This window comes from Siphateles boraxobius, unplaced genomic scaffold (assembly GCF_051911475.1).
Source record: "Siphateles boraxobius isolate OS27281-9 unplaced genomic scaffold, OSU_SipBor_1 73, whole genome shotgun sequence".
Classification (NCBI taxonomy): Eukaryota; Metazoa; Chordata; class Actinopteri; order Cypriniformes; family Leuciscidae; genus Siphateles; species Siphateles boraxobius.
The window spans coordinates 2,052,043-2,070,000 of NW_027509201.1; the positions used below are offsets into that span (position 1 = coordinate 2,052,043).

The window sequence follows — 17,958 nt, forward strand, 5'->3', positions numbered from 1 at the left end:
CAATATGTAGGATGGCAGAATAAGTCCCGCCTTCTAAATAAAACAGCCAATCGCCTATTAGTAAAGCTTTAGAATATTTTTTTTTCTTTTTTAGAAATTGTCATTGTTCTGAGATGCACTTTTAGGACTGCACATGCGCATTGTCTGGTCCAGCCTGAAAAATATTAAGTAAGAAAATTATTTTTGCAGTGTATGATTTTGTTTTCCTTAGCCATTTCATCACCCAGCAGGTCAAAATTACAAGTTAGATCACTTTTCTTAATGTTTCGCTATAAGCTGTGAAGTTTACAGGAATAATTTTTTGTCTGAAGCACAAACATATGCACCAAAGTTTATTAGAACTTTATTCAGATTTCACCAAAGACTAAAAATGTATTTTTAAAAAAAGCTTCTTTTTTAAAAACTAAATAAAGCATTTTTATGTGATTTTATTCCCATTTAGTCTTTACCATTTTAGTTTATTTATATTTTGAGTTGTAAGAGTCAAACTCTCTAGTTCAGGAAAACCAGCAGGAAGCAGGAACGTTCCCTGACTGAGTGTCGTTCTGCGTTCGAGGCGAATCCGCCACAACCACTGGCTGCTGTCCCGACTGTAATTGAGGTTTGATTGTCGGTCTGGTGCGGAGACTCCAAGGGCTGCTGAGATGTGGATGTGGCCTGGTGTGTGTGTGTGTGTGTGTTTATCTGTGGTGGGAGTTCATCGCAGCCGGTGGAGACATTGAAAATTATTCACAGCTTCTTGGTTGCTGTTTTAATTGAATCGCCTGGTCATTAAGTATGTTATTGTAATCTGGAAGATCAGTGTGATGGCATTTAACAGCTGTTATGATAAAGTAAATCAATGCATTACAGTGTTTCCACGATTAAAGCATGTTCTTGGGCACATCGCAACAGAAATAATGATGTAAGATAGCTTAACTGTATGGTTGTTGATACCATTTTGTGTAGCCAGACTAGACTAGATGTGCAAAGAGCTCTAAAAAATTTCCTTTGACATCCAACCAGACCTTTTTTTCCACATTCTGGAAATCAAAGGTTCAGGTCAGTACAGTTCCAGCTGGCGGGTACGTTTCCAAATGACTCTAATCCAGGTTGTCTAGACCAGCTGGCTCTGGGGTCTTTATGATAGATGCTCAATAAGTGTTGATTATTATTCTGAGAATAATGTATTAAGATCCATCGTCACACACACTCACCATCATCATCTGTTTACCAGGAGCTCCACACTACAGAGAAGACGAAGCTGATCACACAGCTGGGAGACGCCAAGAACCTCATCGAGCAGCTGGAGCAGGACAAGGTGAGAGAGACACTAACAGGACACGCTTCATCTTACTCCTCAGAAGGGTTCAAATATGTTGTGTGTCCTCCACAGGACTGTTTATGAGCCAGCATGAACTGAAAGTTACAAATTTCACTGGCCCTCTTAGCCAAAGACAAAGATGAATTATCCCAGGAAGGCTTTTTAAAATGATCGCAAAACATATTTCCTGTGGGTCATTCACTTTGTCACATTTGCATATAAAAGTAAGCCTGGATATATTGCTTATTATTTTAGGATAGTGATCAAGCAGGGTCAGAACTTTTTACCACATCTGATGTGGGTGAATTGACCAATCAAAATATTTGTTCAGGCCATGAAATTGTAGCTTGCATTATTTTAAATGAAAATATATATTTATATATTTTTTAAATAATTTTAATTTATATACAATATATATTATGTGTATATATTTATATATATAAATATATGCATGAATATTATTTAAATAATATATAAAATTAAATGAAAAAAGGCAATTAAATGGTATTTTTCTCTCACACACATTATTTATATATCTCTATATATATATATATATATATATATATATATATATATAGGCCCTATATATATATATTTGTATGTTATTATATAATGTATTGTTCTTGAAATTTATATAAATGTATATTATTTCTATAATATTAATTTATATGAATATATAAATTATTTTCAATAATAATATATAATTAATGTATATGCATATATAATAAAATATTACACAAATGCAAATATCAATTTTCAGTTTCAGTCTGTTATATTTATATTTTATACTTATTTTATTTGCATTTGGTCTTGGTAGAGTGTTTATTTTGCACCTTGTGATGAAGAAAAAGTCTTTGAGATGTAATCTAGGTTGGAATTATGTGAAAAATGGAGCGCTGTCTGTCTGCTACTGAGTTGTGATCAAATCAGTCATGTTGTGTTGTGCATTTGACCTTCACCCTGCGGGATAGAGATGATTTCCTCTTAAGTCACTGTATGGAATGTGAAAGAATGCAAACATATGTCAGAAACTATTAGCGATGCGTCCTCAAACTGAGCACAGAAATGCTGTAGAGAAGCAGGAACCTGTTTTGCACACGTTTGTGCTATAGTATTTGAACATAATTGATAGCAGATTTGCTAGAAAAAAAGTGACTGCAATATTGTACATTTAAGGTTTCATTTTGCAGGCTCTTCTTAAAAATCACCACACCCATGATGTCTTAAAATTGAAATTTGCATGAAGATCAGAACAAAATATAGCCTTTATTGACTGAAAATCTAGCCATTCAAAATCAGGGATGAGTACATTTAATTTGTGTGTACTACCCCTTTAATACTCACCTACGGCATCATTTTGAAGGGAATGGTCATTGCTGAAACGAAGCGTCAGATGCACGAGACTTTAGAGATGAAGGAAGATGAGATCGCTCAGCTGCGCTCCAGACTCCAGCAGACCCTCGCACAGAAAGATGAGCTGCAGGAACAGAAAGAGAAATCCGAGAAAGCAGGTGAGTGAGACTATCTCCTTTCTCTTTTTCCCTCCTTTGTTTCTACTTGTTCTAACTGCACTTTATGTGACCCTTTCCCAGCGTTTGAGGAGCTGGAGAGAGCCCTGGGTGTGTCCCAGCGGGCGGAGGAGACACGCCGTCAGCTACAGGTGAGCATGGAGGAGCAGGTGAAGCAGGTGGAGAAGGCCAGCGAGGAAGAGAGGAGAAGCCTGCAACAGGAGCTGACCAGGGTCAAACAAGAAGTGGTCACCATTATGAAGGTGTGCATGCCTAATCGCTTATTAAAAGAGTGCTTGTTAAGGGGGTGTTTCAGAAGAAAAAAGAAACAAACTGTTTAGTTTTAAGGGTCACAAAGAGAGGGACTGAATGTTGACAGTTTGTTTCACAAAAAATGTAATAAGAATTTCAATGATACAATTATTTCAGTTGTTTTCACACACATCAGTGTTGCTTGAGATGAGGAGATTCATTAATTTAGGCCTAATCCACACGGACACGGGTATTTTTTATAACCAGAGTTTTTCCTCCTGCCTTTAAAAAAAATCTCTGTCCACATGAAAACGCAAAAACACGCTATCAAGCACTGTCAAGAGCATGCCACACCAGCAGGTGGCGATATTAACCTAACCGTGAAGCCACGTTGGCCAATCAGAAGCCGTCAGCGGCGCACAATCTGACGTCAAACACAGCGGATAACGGCGCACTCTGACGTTGCAAGGCAAAAACCCCAGTTTTACTGTCTACGCGACAACACTGCATCCTGCGTTTCGGAAAATCCTCACCCTGGCAGGTGACCTGATACTGCGTTTTCGTGTGGACGAACGGCCGAACTGCGTAAAAAAAGTCACAGTTATAAAAATACCCGTGTCCGTGTGGACAAGGCCTTAGAGACTAGCATCAAAAATAGTCATACAGAATTTTTATTTTTATTTTGAAATGTTCCTTTTGCTTTTTCTCTGTCCTCATTCGAACTCGACCTGTTTAAAGTTATTTTGCCTGGAAAAGCCATCAATCCACACCCAGTGTCACATTCATCCTGAGAATTTTCTGGATGAGCGTTTTAACGTCCATGACTGCAAAGTTCTCACGAAGGCTGTGTGTTTTTATAGATATGCACACCTTTGGTCTCTTCCTTTGTGAATTGGAGTATGATTAATTAACTAAATGGCCATAGTAAATCAAAATTGACCAAATTTATGTCACATTTTCAGCCCCAACATTCTTTCTGCATGTATCTGAGATGGGCTTCATTTTTCAGAAATTCAGTTCTGTTTCATTCATCAGGACCATAATTCATGCCATAACAAAGTATGTCTTATATTTCGCTTGCCAAAAATTCATTGAAGAGTGACATTTTGAGTCAGTTGATTATTTCACCAAATCATGATGCCATGGGGACTAGTCAAATTAGATATTTCGAATTCTTATGGTGAACCAATTGAGTTTATTCATGAGAATTTTTTAAAGATTCTCTGTTTGAATGTGAATCATTTTATTATATTTATTTATTATAACTTCTTTATATATAACCCACTTTCTGTTAGTTTTTTTTTCACCATAAATCGCATTAACAGATTTTTTTTAGAAAGATTTCATGTGGGAATATTTTATATTCATATGGGAATCAGTTTTTTTTTATTATACATTAAACTGAGATATTTTATCTAGTTATTTTATTAATTGTTAACTGTTAATTGTTTTTGTATTTTATTGTTTATTTTTTTTTAATAATACAATTAAAATATTGCCATGACATAGCCTTTGATGCTGATATGGCAATGAAACAAACAAATAAAACTAAATAAAATGGTGATTATTTCCCATCCATTCTGACCTTTAGAATTAAGCACTGTTTGAGCAACTGTACCATAGATTCAATACATGGTCTACTTTAGGGATGGGCCTATGTCCTGCAGAGTTTAGCTCCAGCCTGTATAAAACTCACCTGCCTGTAGCTTCCTAGTAGTCCTGAAGCCCTTGATTAGCTTGTTCAGGTGTGTTTAATTAAGGTTGGAGATAAACTCTGCAGGACAGTTGCCCATCCCTGGTCTAGATGGACTAGGTAGAGAGTTTTGCAATGTGGACGCAAGAGTATTTTTAAATTGTCCATCAAACTTGACAAAGGTTTCTTTCGTTTCAGAAGTCCACTGAGGACAGGATAGCAGAAATTGAGAAGTTACACTCAGAGGCTATGGCTAGCAAAGAACAGGAGCTGAGTGCCCAGATCAAACAGGCGGTGGTATGCCCTGATTTTCATTTCTGTGGTAACCTGTGATCAGTTCATTGAAATGTTAGCTATTTGGATGTAGCCGTTACCCAAGCTATTTGCACTAAGGCTCTTTTTTCTTTCTTTCTCAGGAGCAGTGTCGTGAGGAGCTGCTGCAGTCGGCAAAGGAAAGAGAACAGCAGGTATCTCTCGCTCTGGAGGAAGCAGAGCTGCAGAAATCTGCAATTCAGTCTGAGGGGGAGAACAAAGCCAAGGAACTAGAGCTAGAGTTGGAGTCTGCCAGAACGGTGGGTTTATATGCCATTTTATCTGAGATTAGATCAACAGGATATCCTTATTGTAGTTGCATGGCCAATATATTAAGCCATATAACTACATAGTCAGCATGAATGAGGATGTGAATGAAAGCAATGCCATATTTTTGCAATGTACATTCCTTTAAAATTTTTGTTTTTTTTGTTTTTACAGAGAATTCAAGAACTTGAGAGTTGTCTGGGTAGCCCAGGGAATGATTACGCCAAGTCTGATGATCTCTCTGCCCAAGTGGAAGAGCAGAGAAAGAAACATGAGGCTGAAATAGCTGGTTTAGAAGAGGCACATAAGCAAGAACTGGAAAGGACAAAGACAGAGCAAATAGCAGATCTCAACCAGCAGCATGATGTTGTTATGGAAGAGATCATGCAGAAACACAAGGTAGAGATTGAATCTATTCTGAAAGACAAGGAGGAACAGTTCCATTCTCATGTGGAAAACATGAACAAAAAGATGCTTGATAAGCTGAGTGACAAACAGACAGAGATTGAGACCCTGTCTGCTGATCTCAATGAAATACTGAATATTAGACAACAGTTAGAAGAGAGGCTGTCCTCTGTGGAGGCCACTAGTGAAACTGCAAGACAAGAGTTTGAGGAGAGGCTTAAGGAAGAACAAACAAAATATCAGGTGGAGATTGAAGCTGCGATACAGAATCAACAGTCATTTGCAATGGTGGAGAAAATGCTGAAAGAACAGATAAATCAGCTGAAGACTGTGTTGGAGGAGAAGGAAAAAGCACTAGAGGAACATGTGCTCAGGGAAAAGACTTTGCACGAAAATAGAAGTGCTCATTTGGAGGAACTTCATCTCAGGGCACAGTCGAATAAAGAGGCCCTTGAGGAATCAAGATCTCAGATTAGCACACTTACAGAAGAACTCCAGCAAACCAAGAATCAAGTGAAAGATCTTGAACAAACCCTTGAGACAGTGCGTGATGATTGTCAGGAGAAAGGAGTGTGTCTTGAACAGAAGACAAATGAACTTCAGGAACTAATGCAGAAGATGGAGCAAGTCAAGAGAGACCTATCTGAAAAAGAGAATTTGCATTCTGCAACCTCCAAAACAATGCAAGATGAGCAAAACCGTTTGAGGAAGCAGATGGATGACCAGAAGAGTTCTCACGAGAAGAAACTTGAGAACATTAGGAAAGACATGGATTGCAAATTGAAATCCCAAGAAAACAAAATGGAGAAATTCAAGCAGAAAGTCAAAGAAGCACAGGACAAGTTGAAGAAGAAGCTTCTGGATCAAGAGGAGAATGCAAAAGCAGAGTTATCTAAGACAGTTCAAGAGTTAGAACGGAAAGACCAGCAACTGAAGGAGAAGATCCTTGAGATGGCACAAGCAAGCTCTGAGGGCCTCAGCACAACCATGTCTGATTTGGAGGCCAATCACAAGGAGCACTTAGACAATCTTAAGGTGACCCATAAACAGGAACAGGAAGACCTTGTTCGACATTGGCAGGAGAAACTCAACCAGTATGAGGAGGAGATGCAAGAAAAACATGCCCAATCTTTGCAAGATAAAGCCCAAGAGTTAGAGGAGATCTCGCAGCTGCTTTCGGCCAGCAGGGAAGAAAAGGAACAGATCATGAAAGACATCCAGAACCTCAGGGAGGAGCTTGCCATGAGGGAAACCACTGTGCAGAAACTACAGACAGAGCTCAGGGAAGCAGCAAGCAAGCTGGAAAGTTTGTCTGAAGGGGAAGGTATATTTAAAAGACAAGTCGAAACCATGGAGAAGAATCTAAACCAGGCCTTGAATGAACGAAACCTTCTACAGGACGAACTGAGAAAGGCTGAGGAAACTAGTAAAGAGAAATTGCTGGTCATATCTGAAGAGTTGATAAACACTCAGCAAAAATGTAGTTTGCTTGAAACATCCAAGTGTAAAGAGGGTGAAGATCTCCAGAGGACACTAGCAGAAAAAATGGCCGAACTTAAAAATAAAGAAAAAGATTTCCAGATACAGTTGTGTACCATCACAAAGGAGTTTGAACAGTGTTTTCAGAAAGCACAGGATAAGTTAGATGGTTTCTCTGTTGATCTGTGTAAGAAAGTTGAGGAACGAGTTAGGGAGTTACAAAACCGGGTTACAGATAATCAGAATAAGGTTACATATCTAAAAAATATTATCATGACGAAGGACAACAGAATCAGCACTTTAGAGAAAGAACTTCAGCAGACTTTCGTCGAGAACCGTAATCTAAAGAGCTCTCTTGATGAGGTAACTCTTGAGTTTAGTGCAAGTTCAGAGACTCTTAAAGCCTTACGAACCGAAATGGAGTCTCTGCAAAACCATGCAGAGAATCGCTCCCAAGTACTTTCTGAGAAAGACCTTAACATTGAGCAGCTTCGCAAGGAGAACACAAACATATCAGAAAATCTCAAAGCAAATGTTTTGCAAATCAGCAATCTAGAGTCTGTCATAAATGACTTGAAGACCCAGTTATCGAGTAGCATAACTGAAAAAGAGGAAGCCATATCTCTGCTGAATCAGCAGCACAGTGAGGACAAGGAGAGGTTAACATGCCAAATGGGGGAGAAGGTGGAAAGACTAGATAAAGAAAAGACCTCGCTTCGAGAGCAATTAGACTCACTCAGGAATAAGTTCTCTGAGCAGAAAAAGAAGTTCAGTCAGAGCCACAGCACTGTTAAGTCTCTGCAGGATAAAGTTGCGGAAATGGAGAGGCAGATTTCGGAGAAGGACGAACAACTTCAGATGCTCACTGCCAGCGTTGACAATCACTCTATTAGTAAGTCCGAGATAGACCAGGCACTTAGTGAGAAAGATCAGAGGGTTCATGCCTTGACCTCAGAGCTGGAAAGCTGCTCAAAGAAAGTTTGTGATCTGGAGGAACAGCTGGAATTGCGGACAAAAGAGCGAGAACAACTTGTAGCTGATTTGCAGCAGCATCTAACCATTAGGGAGAGTGAAAAGGTGGAGTTGATGAAACAGGTGCAGGTAGCTCAGAACAAAAGGTCTCAAAGTGGTGCCCTGATACAGAAAACTGAGGAACGTCTTCAGTCTTTACAGAAAGAAGTTGAAACAGCCAAGCAGGAGCTGGAATCCCAAAGGAAAGACTTTGAAAGGGAGAAGGCAGAGATTCTGAGGGCAAAAGAAGAGGCTGTTAATTCAGCTCAGGAAAAGGCGTCCTCTGAGTCGGCTGGTAAAGTAGCTGAGTTGAAGAAAAAAGCAGAGCAGAAGATTGGCATGATTCGTAAACAGTTGACTTCACAAATTGAGGAAAAGGATCAGGCTATCAAAGACATGCAGATGCAGTTGGAAGGTATCAAGCAAACCCAGACGGAAAAAGAAGAACGTATAAAGTCTCTAGAGGAAATTGAGAAGACAATGGAGGAGTCCACCGCAAAATTAAAGGAAGAGCATGCAAAACATCTAAAAGAATTGCAGCAGAAAGAAGATGAGGAAAGACGGTCCTCTCTGCAAAACTTAACAGATATGTATGAAGAGAAGCTTGCTGTTATTCATAAAGATGCATCTGCAAAAGAGGAGCAATCTACTTTTGCTGCAAGAGAAACTTCGTCCAGACTTGAGGAGCTTGAGACCAAACTTGCGGAGTCTAATGCACAGATTACAAACTACCAAGCTGAGGTAAGTCGCCTTAAAGCAGACCTGCTTGAACAGACAGTTCGAGTGCAAGAGCTTCAACAGACATGCCTGGATCTTCAAGAACAGATTAAGGAGAAACAGATTGATCAAGTAGAGAATGAACAGGTTTCTGAAGTGCAAATGACCTCTAGTAGATTAGGAATGGAGCCTGCAATGTTAGTGCCCAAGGAAAGCAAGGACACTGTCAGGGACCAAGATGATTGGACAAATCAAAAGGAATTGTTGGTGAAGGAATACGAGGAGAAGCTCCAAGATTTACAGCAGAGGCTCGAAGAGAAAGAAAATCAGCTAAAAGCACAACAGAGTTCACCTCAAGGAAACGGGGAGACTGATAGTGAGTGCCTAATCAACAATACCAACACCTCAGAGAATGATCTTCAAATAAAACTGGTAGAGGCTGAGAACGAGAAGCAGAAGCTCCACAAAGATTACACCAGACTACAAAAAGACCTTCGGTCTCTAAGGAAAGAGCATGAGAAGGAGCTGGATTTCCTGAAAAAGGAGATGGCTGAGGAAAACGAGAAGAAGCTCAAGTAAGATTTATGTGACACTTTTTTCTGTTTTATTTTAGTAACAGGTGGGGAGTATTTTATGTTTCTCCTTAATGTAAGGATGCATATTTTCAGCTGGGTTCATGTTTGATGATGATTTTTTTTTTTAACAGGCTTGAATTGGAAGACATAGAAATGAAACACAACTCTTCTCTGAAGCAGTTAATGAGGGAGTTCAACACCCAAATGGCCCTGAAGGAAAAGGAACTGGAAGGTTCTGTGAAGGAGACCATTGGTAAGAGGGGCATATTACAAAATTACTGTTTATTGCTCATGTTCTCATGGTAATACTGTGTTTTCCGGACACTACTGTGATAAGTATAATACCATGGCGTTCTAAAAGAACCTTGTGGTAAGGTGCAAATATCATGCTATATGAATATGTTAATTTAAATATTTAAAGGGGCAGGTTATTTAAATATTAAAAGTAATAGCTAACCCAAAAGTGACAATTTGTTAGCTTTGATTCTCATTTAATTTCTTTACATTAAAAGTTGCATTGTGAACATTCTGCCTGACATCTTTTCTGTTCGATGGACAAAGGAATGTGAGGGAGTAAATGTAATTTTAATTTTAATGTTGAGTATTCCTTTGAGTAAAACTAAAATATTGTTGAAAATACTGGAGAAAAAAAACAAGTACCAATAGTCTTGAAAAGCGTTATGGACATGACATAAAGAACTGTGTTTTTATAGTTGGTTACAGTTGCTGATTTACTGACCTCAGGAAATGCGAGATATGAAATTCAATTCATAATTGATTGATCATCTTACCATCCTTTCAATCCTGTAATTTGATCCATCCAGTCTAGAAATAAGTATTTTACATTCAGGGGTGATAACAATCTTCATGTCTTCTTACTGTACATTCCTCTTTATTATTTCCACACAGAGAAAGCTCAAGGTGTTGAATCTGAGCTTATAAATAGCCATCGAGATGAAGTCAGTCAACTTCAGAAAATGATCGCTCAGAAGGAAGAAGACCTAAACAAAACGGTTCAGCGTTACGAGCAGGTCCTTCAGGTACAGCAAAATAAAGTGAAATTGTAGCTTTTGTATTTAATTGCGAGTTATTGATAAATGGCCAGCAGATGCTTCAGATAATACTTTATAGAAAGACATTGGCACAGGAATAATTTTGTGAGGAGTTTATAGCTTTTGCTAATTCCACCACATAAAGTCAGTAAGTTCAGGTTTCAGCTAATAGTTTGAAAATCATCAGGAAACACTTACTTCAGTCAACTAGCACCTCAAACTCCCCCTAGAGCTGTAGTAAATGATGTAGACCTTATGCTGCTTACATCCATCCTTGCAGAGAAGTATGCTAACTATTTGTAATAGGATTCTTTCCCCATCTTATAGATCTAATTGTTTTCCCATGCATTTTAAGACCCAAGTTTATTACCTGAAAATTAATATAATATGACAGCATTGTAAAATGATTCAGAGTTTGGTCTTCTTGTAGAGTCGTGAGGTGGAGATGGGCGACCGTGTTTGGGAGGTGCAGAAGGAGTTAGAGGATCTTCAACAGAGGAGTCTCAGCGGCCCACAGGTACAGAGCCTCAGTTTACACACCATGACTTGTCGTTTTTAATTAAATGTTAATTCAATGTGAATTTCATTTAAATTCATTATTAAAAAATGATGCAATTAGACCCGCACCGCTGAATTAATCAATTTATATTTAGTTAATTAAATTGATTAACTCTTTCCCTGCCATTGATGGAGTTTCTGGCAATCCATGTTATCACTGCTGTACAGTAGGGGGCGCTATTACGCATCTTCTGAAAGAGTACAGAGTCTCCTGATCAAAAGACAGACGAAGAAGCAGAAACAAGCGTTAGAAGCATTGCTTACGCACATGTAAAATAACGCAATCATTAAACAGAATATAAGTAAACACATAACATTACTGAATGAAATGTCGACCCAGGACGAGGTACAGGACTGTGAAGCTTTAGGGCTGTTGATGGACTCTATCTACTCAATCTTTGTTTTCATCATCATTCTGAATCCGATCCGGACGTTGCCTTTGACAAAAACACGGTTTTCTCATTTTTTTGGTCAAAGTTTTGCTTTTTTTTATTTTTTATGAAACTTACTCACATTCAAGTGTTGATAAAAAAAAGAATGCATGAAGTAAAATATTTTTTTTTGTTTGTTTGTTTATAAGCAGAGGCTCTATTCTTTCTTTTGATATATTGTATGCTCAGATTTCATACAACAAAATATACTGGGGGCCATGAAACTTTTGTGATAAAAAATGCTGGCAACTTTCTTTCTTTTTTTTTTTTTTTTGTTGGCGGGGAAAGAGTTCAAACTGAATATAATAGAAAAAGTCTTTGCCATTAACCTGGAGCATCAGTGTTTGCTCATGCTGTGTTTTATATTTATTGAGCTTTGACAATAATTCCGACATACAAATTCACTTCAAATTACTGTTTAAATTTCCATATGGATTTTGATTTGTAAATATATTAATGCTGCTTTCGCACTCTATCGGAATTTATCGTAAATACATGTTTCCATGTTTAAATGTGGACATAAATGAAAAAGCCATAAGAATGAATTTCCTGAAAAGGTTTGGAATGTATCCGTGAGAAAGAGGCCTTAAACAGTCTCTGTTCTCAAATAACCCCTCAGAGAGCATCCTGGGCTGTTAGATTTATGCCACAGTGCGCTCTCAGATGAGCAGTGCATGCTTGGAGAGAGGCAAAAAGTTGAGCCTTGTTCAGGATAAAGTGCTCCTTGTGTGTTCGGTGCCGTTACAAAGCGCTTGCTCTCAGAGACGTGAAACACCTCTGGAGCCCATGCTGCATTTTTGCAGTCTGATGTCACAAGTTTTCTGTGGCCAAACACCACAACATCCAGTTATAATTGATTGTTAATATTTATGTTTGAATTATGCAGTCATGTGACCTGCTGATTCTGTTTTGTGTTTCAGGGTCTTGATGAGTTACAGGTAGGTTTTATTTTCATCTATTTGGCTGATTAACTGACGTTTTTGGAAAGTCTAATTGTTTGAAACACCAGCGATTACAAACCGTGTTTTTTGGGACTGTCTTTTGTTCACTGGTGTTTTAAAGAGAAAATACTCAGCAATGGTGTTGACTTATGAATTAACACATGGTTTGTCTTAAAGCATATTAAAAAAACCACATAGACATATAAACAAAATTAAAAGCTTGATTTTTACCACAGGGGACTTTAAAACCGAGAAAATGTGTAGCATTTAAAAGTTGTTGTTTTTTTCAAAGAAATTAAATTATTCAGCAAGGATGCATTAACTTGATCTAAATGCTGTTCTTTTGAACTTTCTATTTATCAAAGAATCCTGAAGGTAATGGAGTAATTATGCTGAAAATGCAGCTTTTGATTGTAAAAATATTACACAATCTTATATTTATTCTAACTTATATTTTTGATAACCCTCTTTGAACATATGATACTTTTTTCTTTTTTTTACCAAAAACATTTTTAAAAATCTTGCTGCCCCCTTAGGTCTAAATGGTGGTGTTGTCCCACATGTTGCTATTATTTTGTTTACATTTTAACCTCTAGTCTTTTTCTCTGTCCAATCAGGTTCAGCTCGCAGAAAAGACAACCTTGTTGAGCGAAGCCAGGCTAAAAGAGCAGGAATACCATGACAGGGTGAGTAAAGAGGTATACTAACAAAAAAAGACAGAGTTTTGCAGGGTGGGTGTCTGTACCTCTAAACCGGATGTTATGTTTCATGTAGCTAGCAATAAACCCTGTTGAAAGTTTAACTAACTTATTCAGCAGGATTCTCCTGCTTTGCTATGTCAGTAGTTGACCTGAATGAGAGAACTGACCGTAGATGAAGACTGCACTGACAATCTCGAGCTTGTGTTTGCATGCTTGCACAGAGTATGTTTTAGGCCTAAGAAGTGTTTAGCACACAAAGACAAAGTAGAAGGCAAAGAGCGTTTAGCAACCCGTCACATTCCCAGAGCTCCTGCACCCCTGTGTAAACCCCAAACGAGATTACATTCATTGCACCGCACATCTGTTTACTCTTATTTCAACTTTACAAACAGTTACAGCAGCGCTCAAGCTGTTTCTCTCACCCCACACGACTGCAAACTCACACGAGGTGATGAACACACTGAACATGCCTTTATTTTTATAACCCAGCTTCACCCTGGGCCATACATTGTTGTTAATTTGAGGACTAGTGTAGGGGAAGTTATTACTAATTTTAAGGCTATGTCTACATTCATCTAGACACATTTGAAAATTGCATTTTCATTTCAAAGCGCTCTCCATCCACATTTGCATTTCAAGCATTTTCCCAAAAAAGTCCTTAAATCACCTAACTGCGCAATCATGCACAAAACGTGGTGATAACTTGCTGAGATGATACAGAGAGACCAAACATAATAAAGTTCTTATGCTGTTCTTCTGGCATTATCATTTTATTAGCAAAATATCTCACCACCTGGCACTTATTGATATATAGTTAGTTGGTTAAAGAGCAATTGCCCTCATGTTTTGACAGAGGACAGCAATTGCAAATTAATGTTCTGTCATCTTTGCAGGAATGTAATATGAAGGTTGTACAAAGTAACATTTATCTTTATCAACACTGTGAAAGTGAATAGCTCACAGCTGGGACACACCGCTATAAAACTGGGTACAATATCCGTCACATGACTAAACATTTCAAGATTCAAGATTTTATTTGTCACATACACAGTTATACAGAATATACAACCTGTAGTGAAATTTAAAATAGGGTCCACTCCAAGATAGTGCAATATTATAAAATACTAGACATAAATTAACAATTTAGATAAATAAGATAAACATGCATCATTGTTTACGAATATCTCTATTTTCACAGTCCACACGGAAACAGCATTTTCGTCTACACATCTGGATTAGTGTAGACGTAGACGAAGATTGCAGTGGGATTTCATACCTGATTGCATTTCCCGTTTCCTATTTTTTTTTTAATTTCTAAAACCTGTTTTAAACTATAGCCTAGACACCATCTTAAGTTCACTTTTACACTGTATTTATTTATTTTTTTCAATAATGGTCTTTATTCTCAATTTATTTTTAGATTCATACTCTGGAAGACAAAATAAGACGCTCCCATAAAAACACAGTGGTGACTCACCTGGGAAGCACATATCGAGGTAAATAATCCTAATCATTTTCTATAAAGATGACTTTTAAATGCTATGTCATCTGGGGGCAAGCAGAACAATAGTTCTGAGGCCAGCTGTTATCCAGATGTCATCTACTGTCTTATTTATCTGTTTGTAATATGAATTTTGGTGGGTTTTAGCCACCTAGTGACTGTAAAATGCTTGTCAAGTATCTCCGTAGTTCCCAGAGGTTAATGAATGATGTGGAACACTGACCCTTGGCAAACAAACCTCAGCTTCATCTTCACTAGCTCAGAGCCATCATTCTCCACAGGAGAGCCGTGCTTTAACACCCTGCTATCAATCATGCACATATGCAGACCTTAAACATATGGGCAGCCAGAGGCCGGTGCTTTAGAGAGATATGCCCCTCCACAGCCCTTCCCTGCTGGTGTAATAAAGAGCTCATCTCTGAATCTAATGGCTTTCACAGACCGTGTTTCTCCCCAGTTCCCACAAATGACCCCAGATTCAGACCTTCGTCTCAGAGATCGGCAGCGTCTTTTATACTTGCATTGTTTGGACAAGAGCAGCGTCTTTATCAGCACCAAAATAACATGTTTTGTGTTTTACATGGAGGAAAGAATGTCATATGGGTTTTGGATACAAAAATGAGGAAATTTTGACTGAATTTTCATTTAAAGGCAAAAATTTAATTGTAAACAATAAATTGGAGCATTTCACATTTTCTTTAAATGCATTGCGAACACTGATTCCTGATATCTTTAAATATACACCACTGTTCAAAAGTTTGGGGTAATATATATATTTTTTAAAGAAACATACTTTTATTCAGCAAGGATGCATTAAATTGATCAAAAGTGACAGTAAAGATATTTATAATGTTACAAAAGATTTCTATTTCAAATAAATGCTGTTCTTTTCAACTTTCTATTCGTCAAAGAATCCTGAAAATAAAAAGTACCTTGGTTTCCACAAGAATATGAAGCAGCACAACTGTTTCCAACACTGATAATAAATCATATTAGAATGATTTCTGAAGGATCATGTGACACTGAAGACTGGAGTAACGATGCGGAAAATTCAGCTTTGATCACAGGAATAAATTACATTAATAATAAATAATAATATTTCAAAGTATTACTGTGTTTATTGTATTTTTTGATCAAATAAATGCAGCCTTGTTGAGCCAAAGAGTATTCTTTCAAAAAAGAATAAAATAAGACTGACCTCAATCAACTTTTTTTCTCTCAGCATCTTCATGAATGAATCAAACTTCCTGGATGCATTTTTTCAGAGCTTTTTGTAATGCTTTCTGCAGTTTCTTTATCCACAAAATAAACATGAAATGCTGAATTTGTCCCAAAGAAGACGTCTTAAAACAGTCTTCATTTTGGGAGTGTCGATGAAGCCTTAGAAAGCTGTCTTAGGTTTTGAAACAGAACTCTCGTCATCACCGTTCCTCATAAACCACATTAAATGTCCTGAATTATTTCCTGAACGAGGTTTTCCTTTGAAGACATCTTCATCTTTGACATGCAACTAAACAAACCGCCTGTTATCCGCTCACTTAGACTTCATACACAAACAAATCTCATCCATTTATCCTTCAGCTTATCTGTGTGGCCTCTGCATTAAAGACACAGTAGTTTATAAAGTCTGTTTGACCTTCTGACTGCCTCGCCCTTCAATAAAACGCTCGTTCACAAGACACACACTGCCTCAGAAACGACCAGTTCTGTGTGTAATTCTTTGAGAGAGTATTGAAGTGATATTATTATATATATTATTTATGTTTTTTGTTCATTGTGCAGTTTAAGCATGTGCTAACGGTTGTTGTATGTATGGATGTGTTGTTTTGGAGATGAGACTGATGTCCCTGTTGGCCCAGCTGGGCTGTCCTGTCCTGAGGTCGGGTTATTTATTCGCCCCTCATTTCTCCATGCTTCCTGATCAAAGGCCTGTTTGAGTTTCAGCGGCACCTCGAGTTCCAGCTCTCTCTATCATGCTGTCTGTTCCTGGTCGTTCAGCCACCCGAGTGTCTTCAGCACGGGTTAAATGGACTTTCCAGAGACACACACGGCTCCTTCTGCTAATTGCCACTCATTCACGGGTTTAATGAGGCAAGACGGCTGTCGTAACACAAACAGATCGCTGTGCCTTGTGTATGCTAGATATTGTAATGCATGTTTCAAAATAACCGTTTCACTCAAAAATGGTTAATTGCTTAATCCTTACATTACATCACTGCTGTGAGACATTACTGAAGATACACCCCAGATGTGCTTTGAATGCGTATGATGTTTACCACATGTGCACGTTCTATTTAGCAAAAACGTACACTACTAGTGAAACGTTTGGGGTCGGTAAGATTTGTAAAAAAAAAATGTAGGTGTGGAGGTTGTATTGGCATGTGATTCTAAAGTTGTGGTGTTCTCGTAGGTATTTTACGTCATGTTTTCCATGCTATTGGCAGCGCAGAAACCTACCCACCCATTGCTACCTTTATTACTTGCCTTTTTAAAAATATCTCAAGTTAGTTTTTGTTCATTCATGGTCTTAACGTCTCCTGTTACGTTTCTGCTCTCACTTCTTCATCCATTAAAAGTAGGGTGGAAAACGGAAAAGCCCCCACCTAGATTAAGCCAAAGCTTCTTGTATTTACCCACAATGCTGTCATTATAGTGTTTCCAGTGTTGCTGCGAGCTGGCACCCTTAACTACTGTGCCTGGAAGTGAGGCGCGTCTAGCGCTCTGATTTACGGGCTGATTATTGCCACGCTGAGGTTGCGGGTGTGTTTTTAATGAATGTATTGAGTGTATGAATGCATGCTTATCTTATCGATGTCAAAGCTGATGGAAATTGTCCTCCATTACCAGTGCAGGTTCTGAAAGATTAACTCTTATTCATGCTTATTCTTCACATCTGAAACAATTAAACAATCCTAGAATCAAGGCAAACAAGTTTTCAATGTAAAATTCTAGTTAGAAGTTGCAACGCACACATTTTTTAGTTTGTATCTGGACATATCACCCCATTATTTACATTCTCTTTTCTCTCTGACTCTGTTGGTTCAACTATTATAAGATGATGGTTGGTGTGGAGGGTTTATAAGTTTGTCATCTGGCTGTTCTGGTTTTAATTACGGGCCTGACGGAGCAGATCTTGACTGAATAAGGGTTTTGTACTTTAAAAACAGTGACTGTTTCATCTAACACTGTGCTTTAAGTCTCTAGTACTCATAGATAATGTTTATGATGAATCTGCTGTTTGTTTGTCTTTAC

General features: G+C 38.0%; 1 protein-coding gene across 1 annotated transcript in view; it reads left to right on the plus strand.

Moving 5' to 3' along the window:
- Positions 1-17,958, plus strand: part of golga4 (golgin A4) — a 37,248-nt gene that overhangs the window by 14,460 nt on the left and 4,830 nt on the right. Inside the window, exons 11-22 of the mRNA XM_077217423.1 lie at positions 1,217-1,300; positions 2,667-2,814; positions 2,896-3,074; positions 4,955-5,053; positions 5,173-5,328; positions 5,510-9,522; positions 9,654-9,775; positions 10,432-10,562; positions 11,005-11,091; positions 12,484-12,501; positions 13,122-13,190; positions 14,626-14,701. Of these exons, the coding sequence (XP_077073538.1) occupies positions 1,217-1,300; positions 2,667-2,814; positions 2,896-3,074; positions 4,955-5,053; positions 5,173-5,328; positions 5,510-9,522; positions 9,654-9,775; positions 10,432-10,562; positions 11,005-11,091; positions 12,484-12,501; positions 13,122-13,190; positions 14,626-14,701 (5,182 nt within the window). The remainder of the gene's footprint in view (positions 1-1,216; positions 1,301-2,666; positions 2,815-2,895; positions 3,075-4,954; positions 5,054-5,172; positions 5,329-5,509; positions 9,523-9,653; positions 9,776-10,431; positions 10,563-11,004; positions 11,092-12,483; positions 12,502-13,121; positions 13,191-14,625; positions 14,702-17,958) is intronic.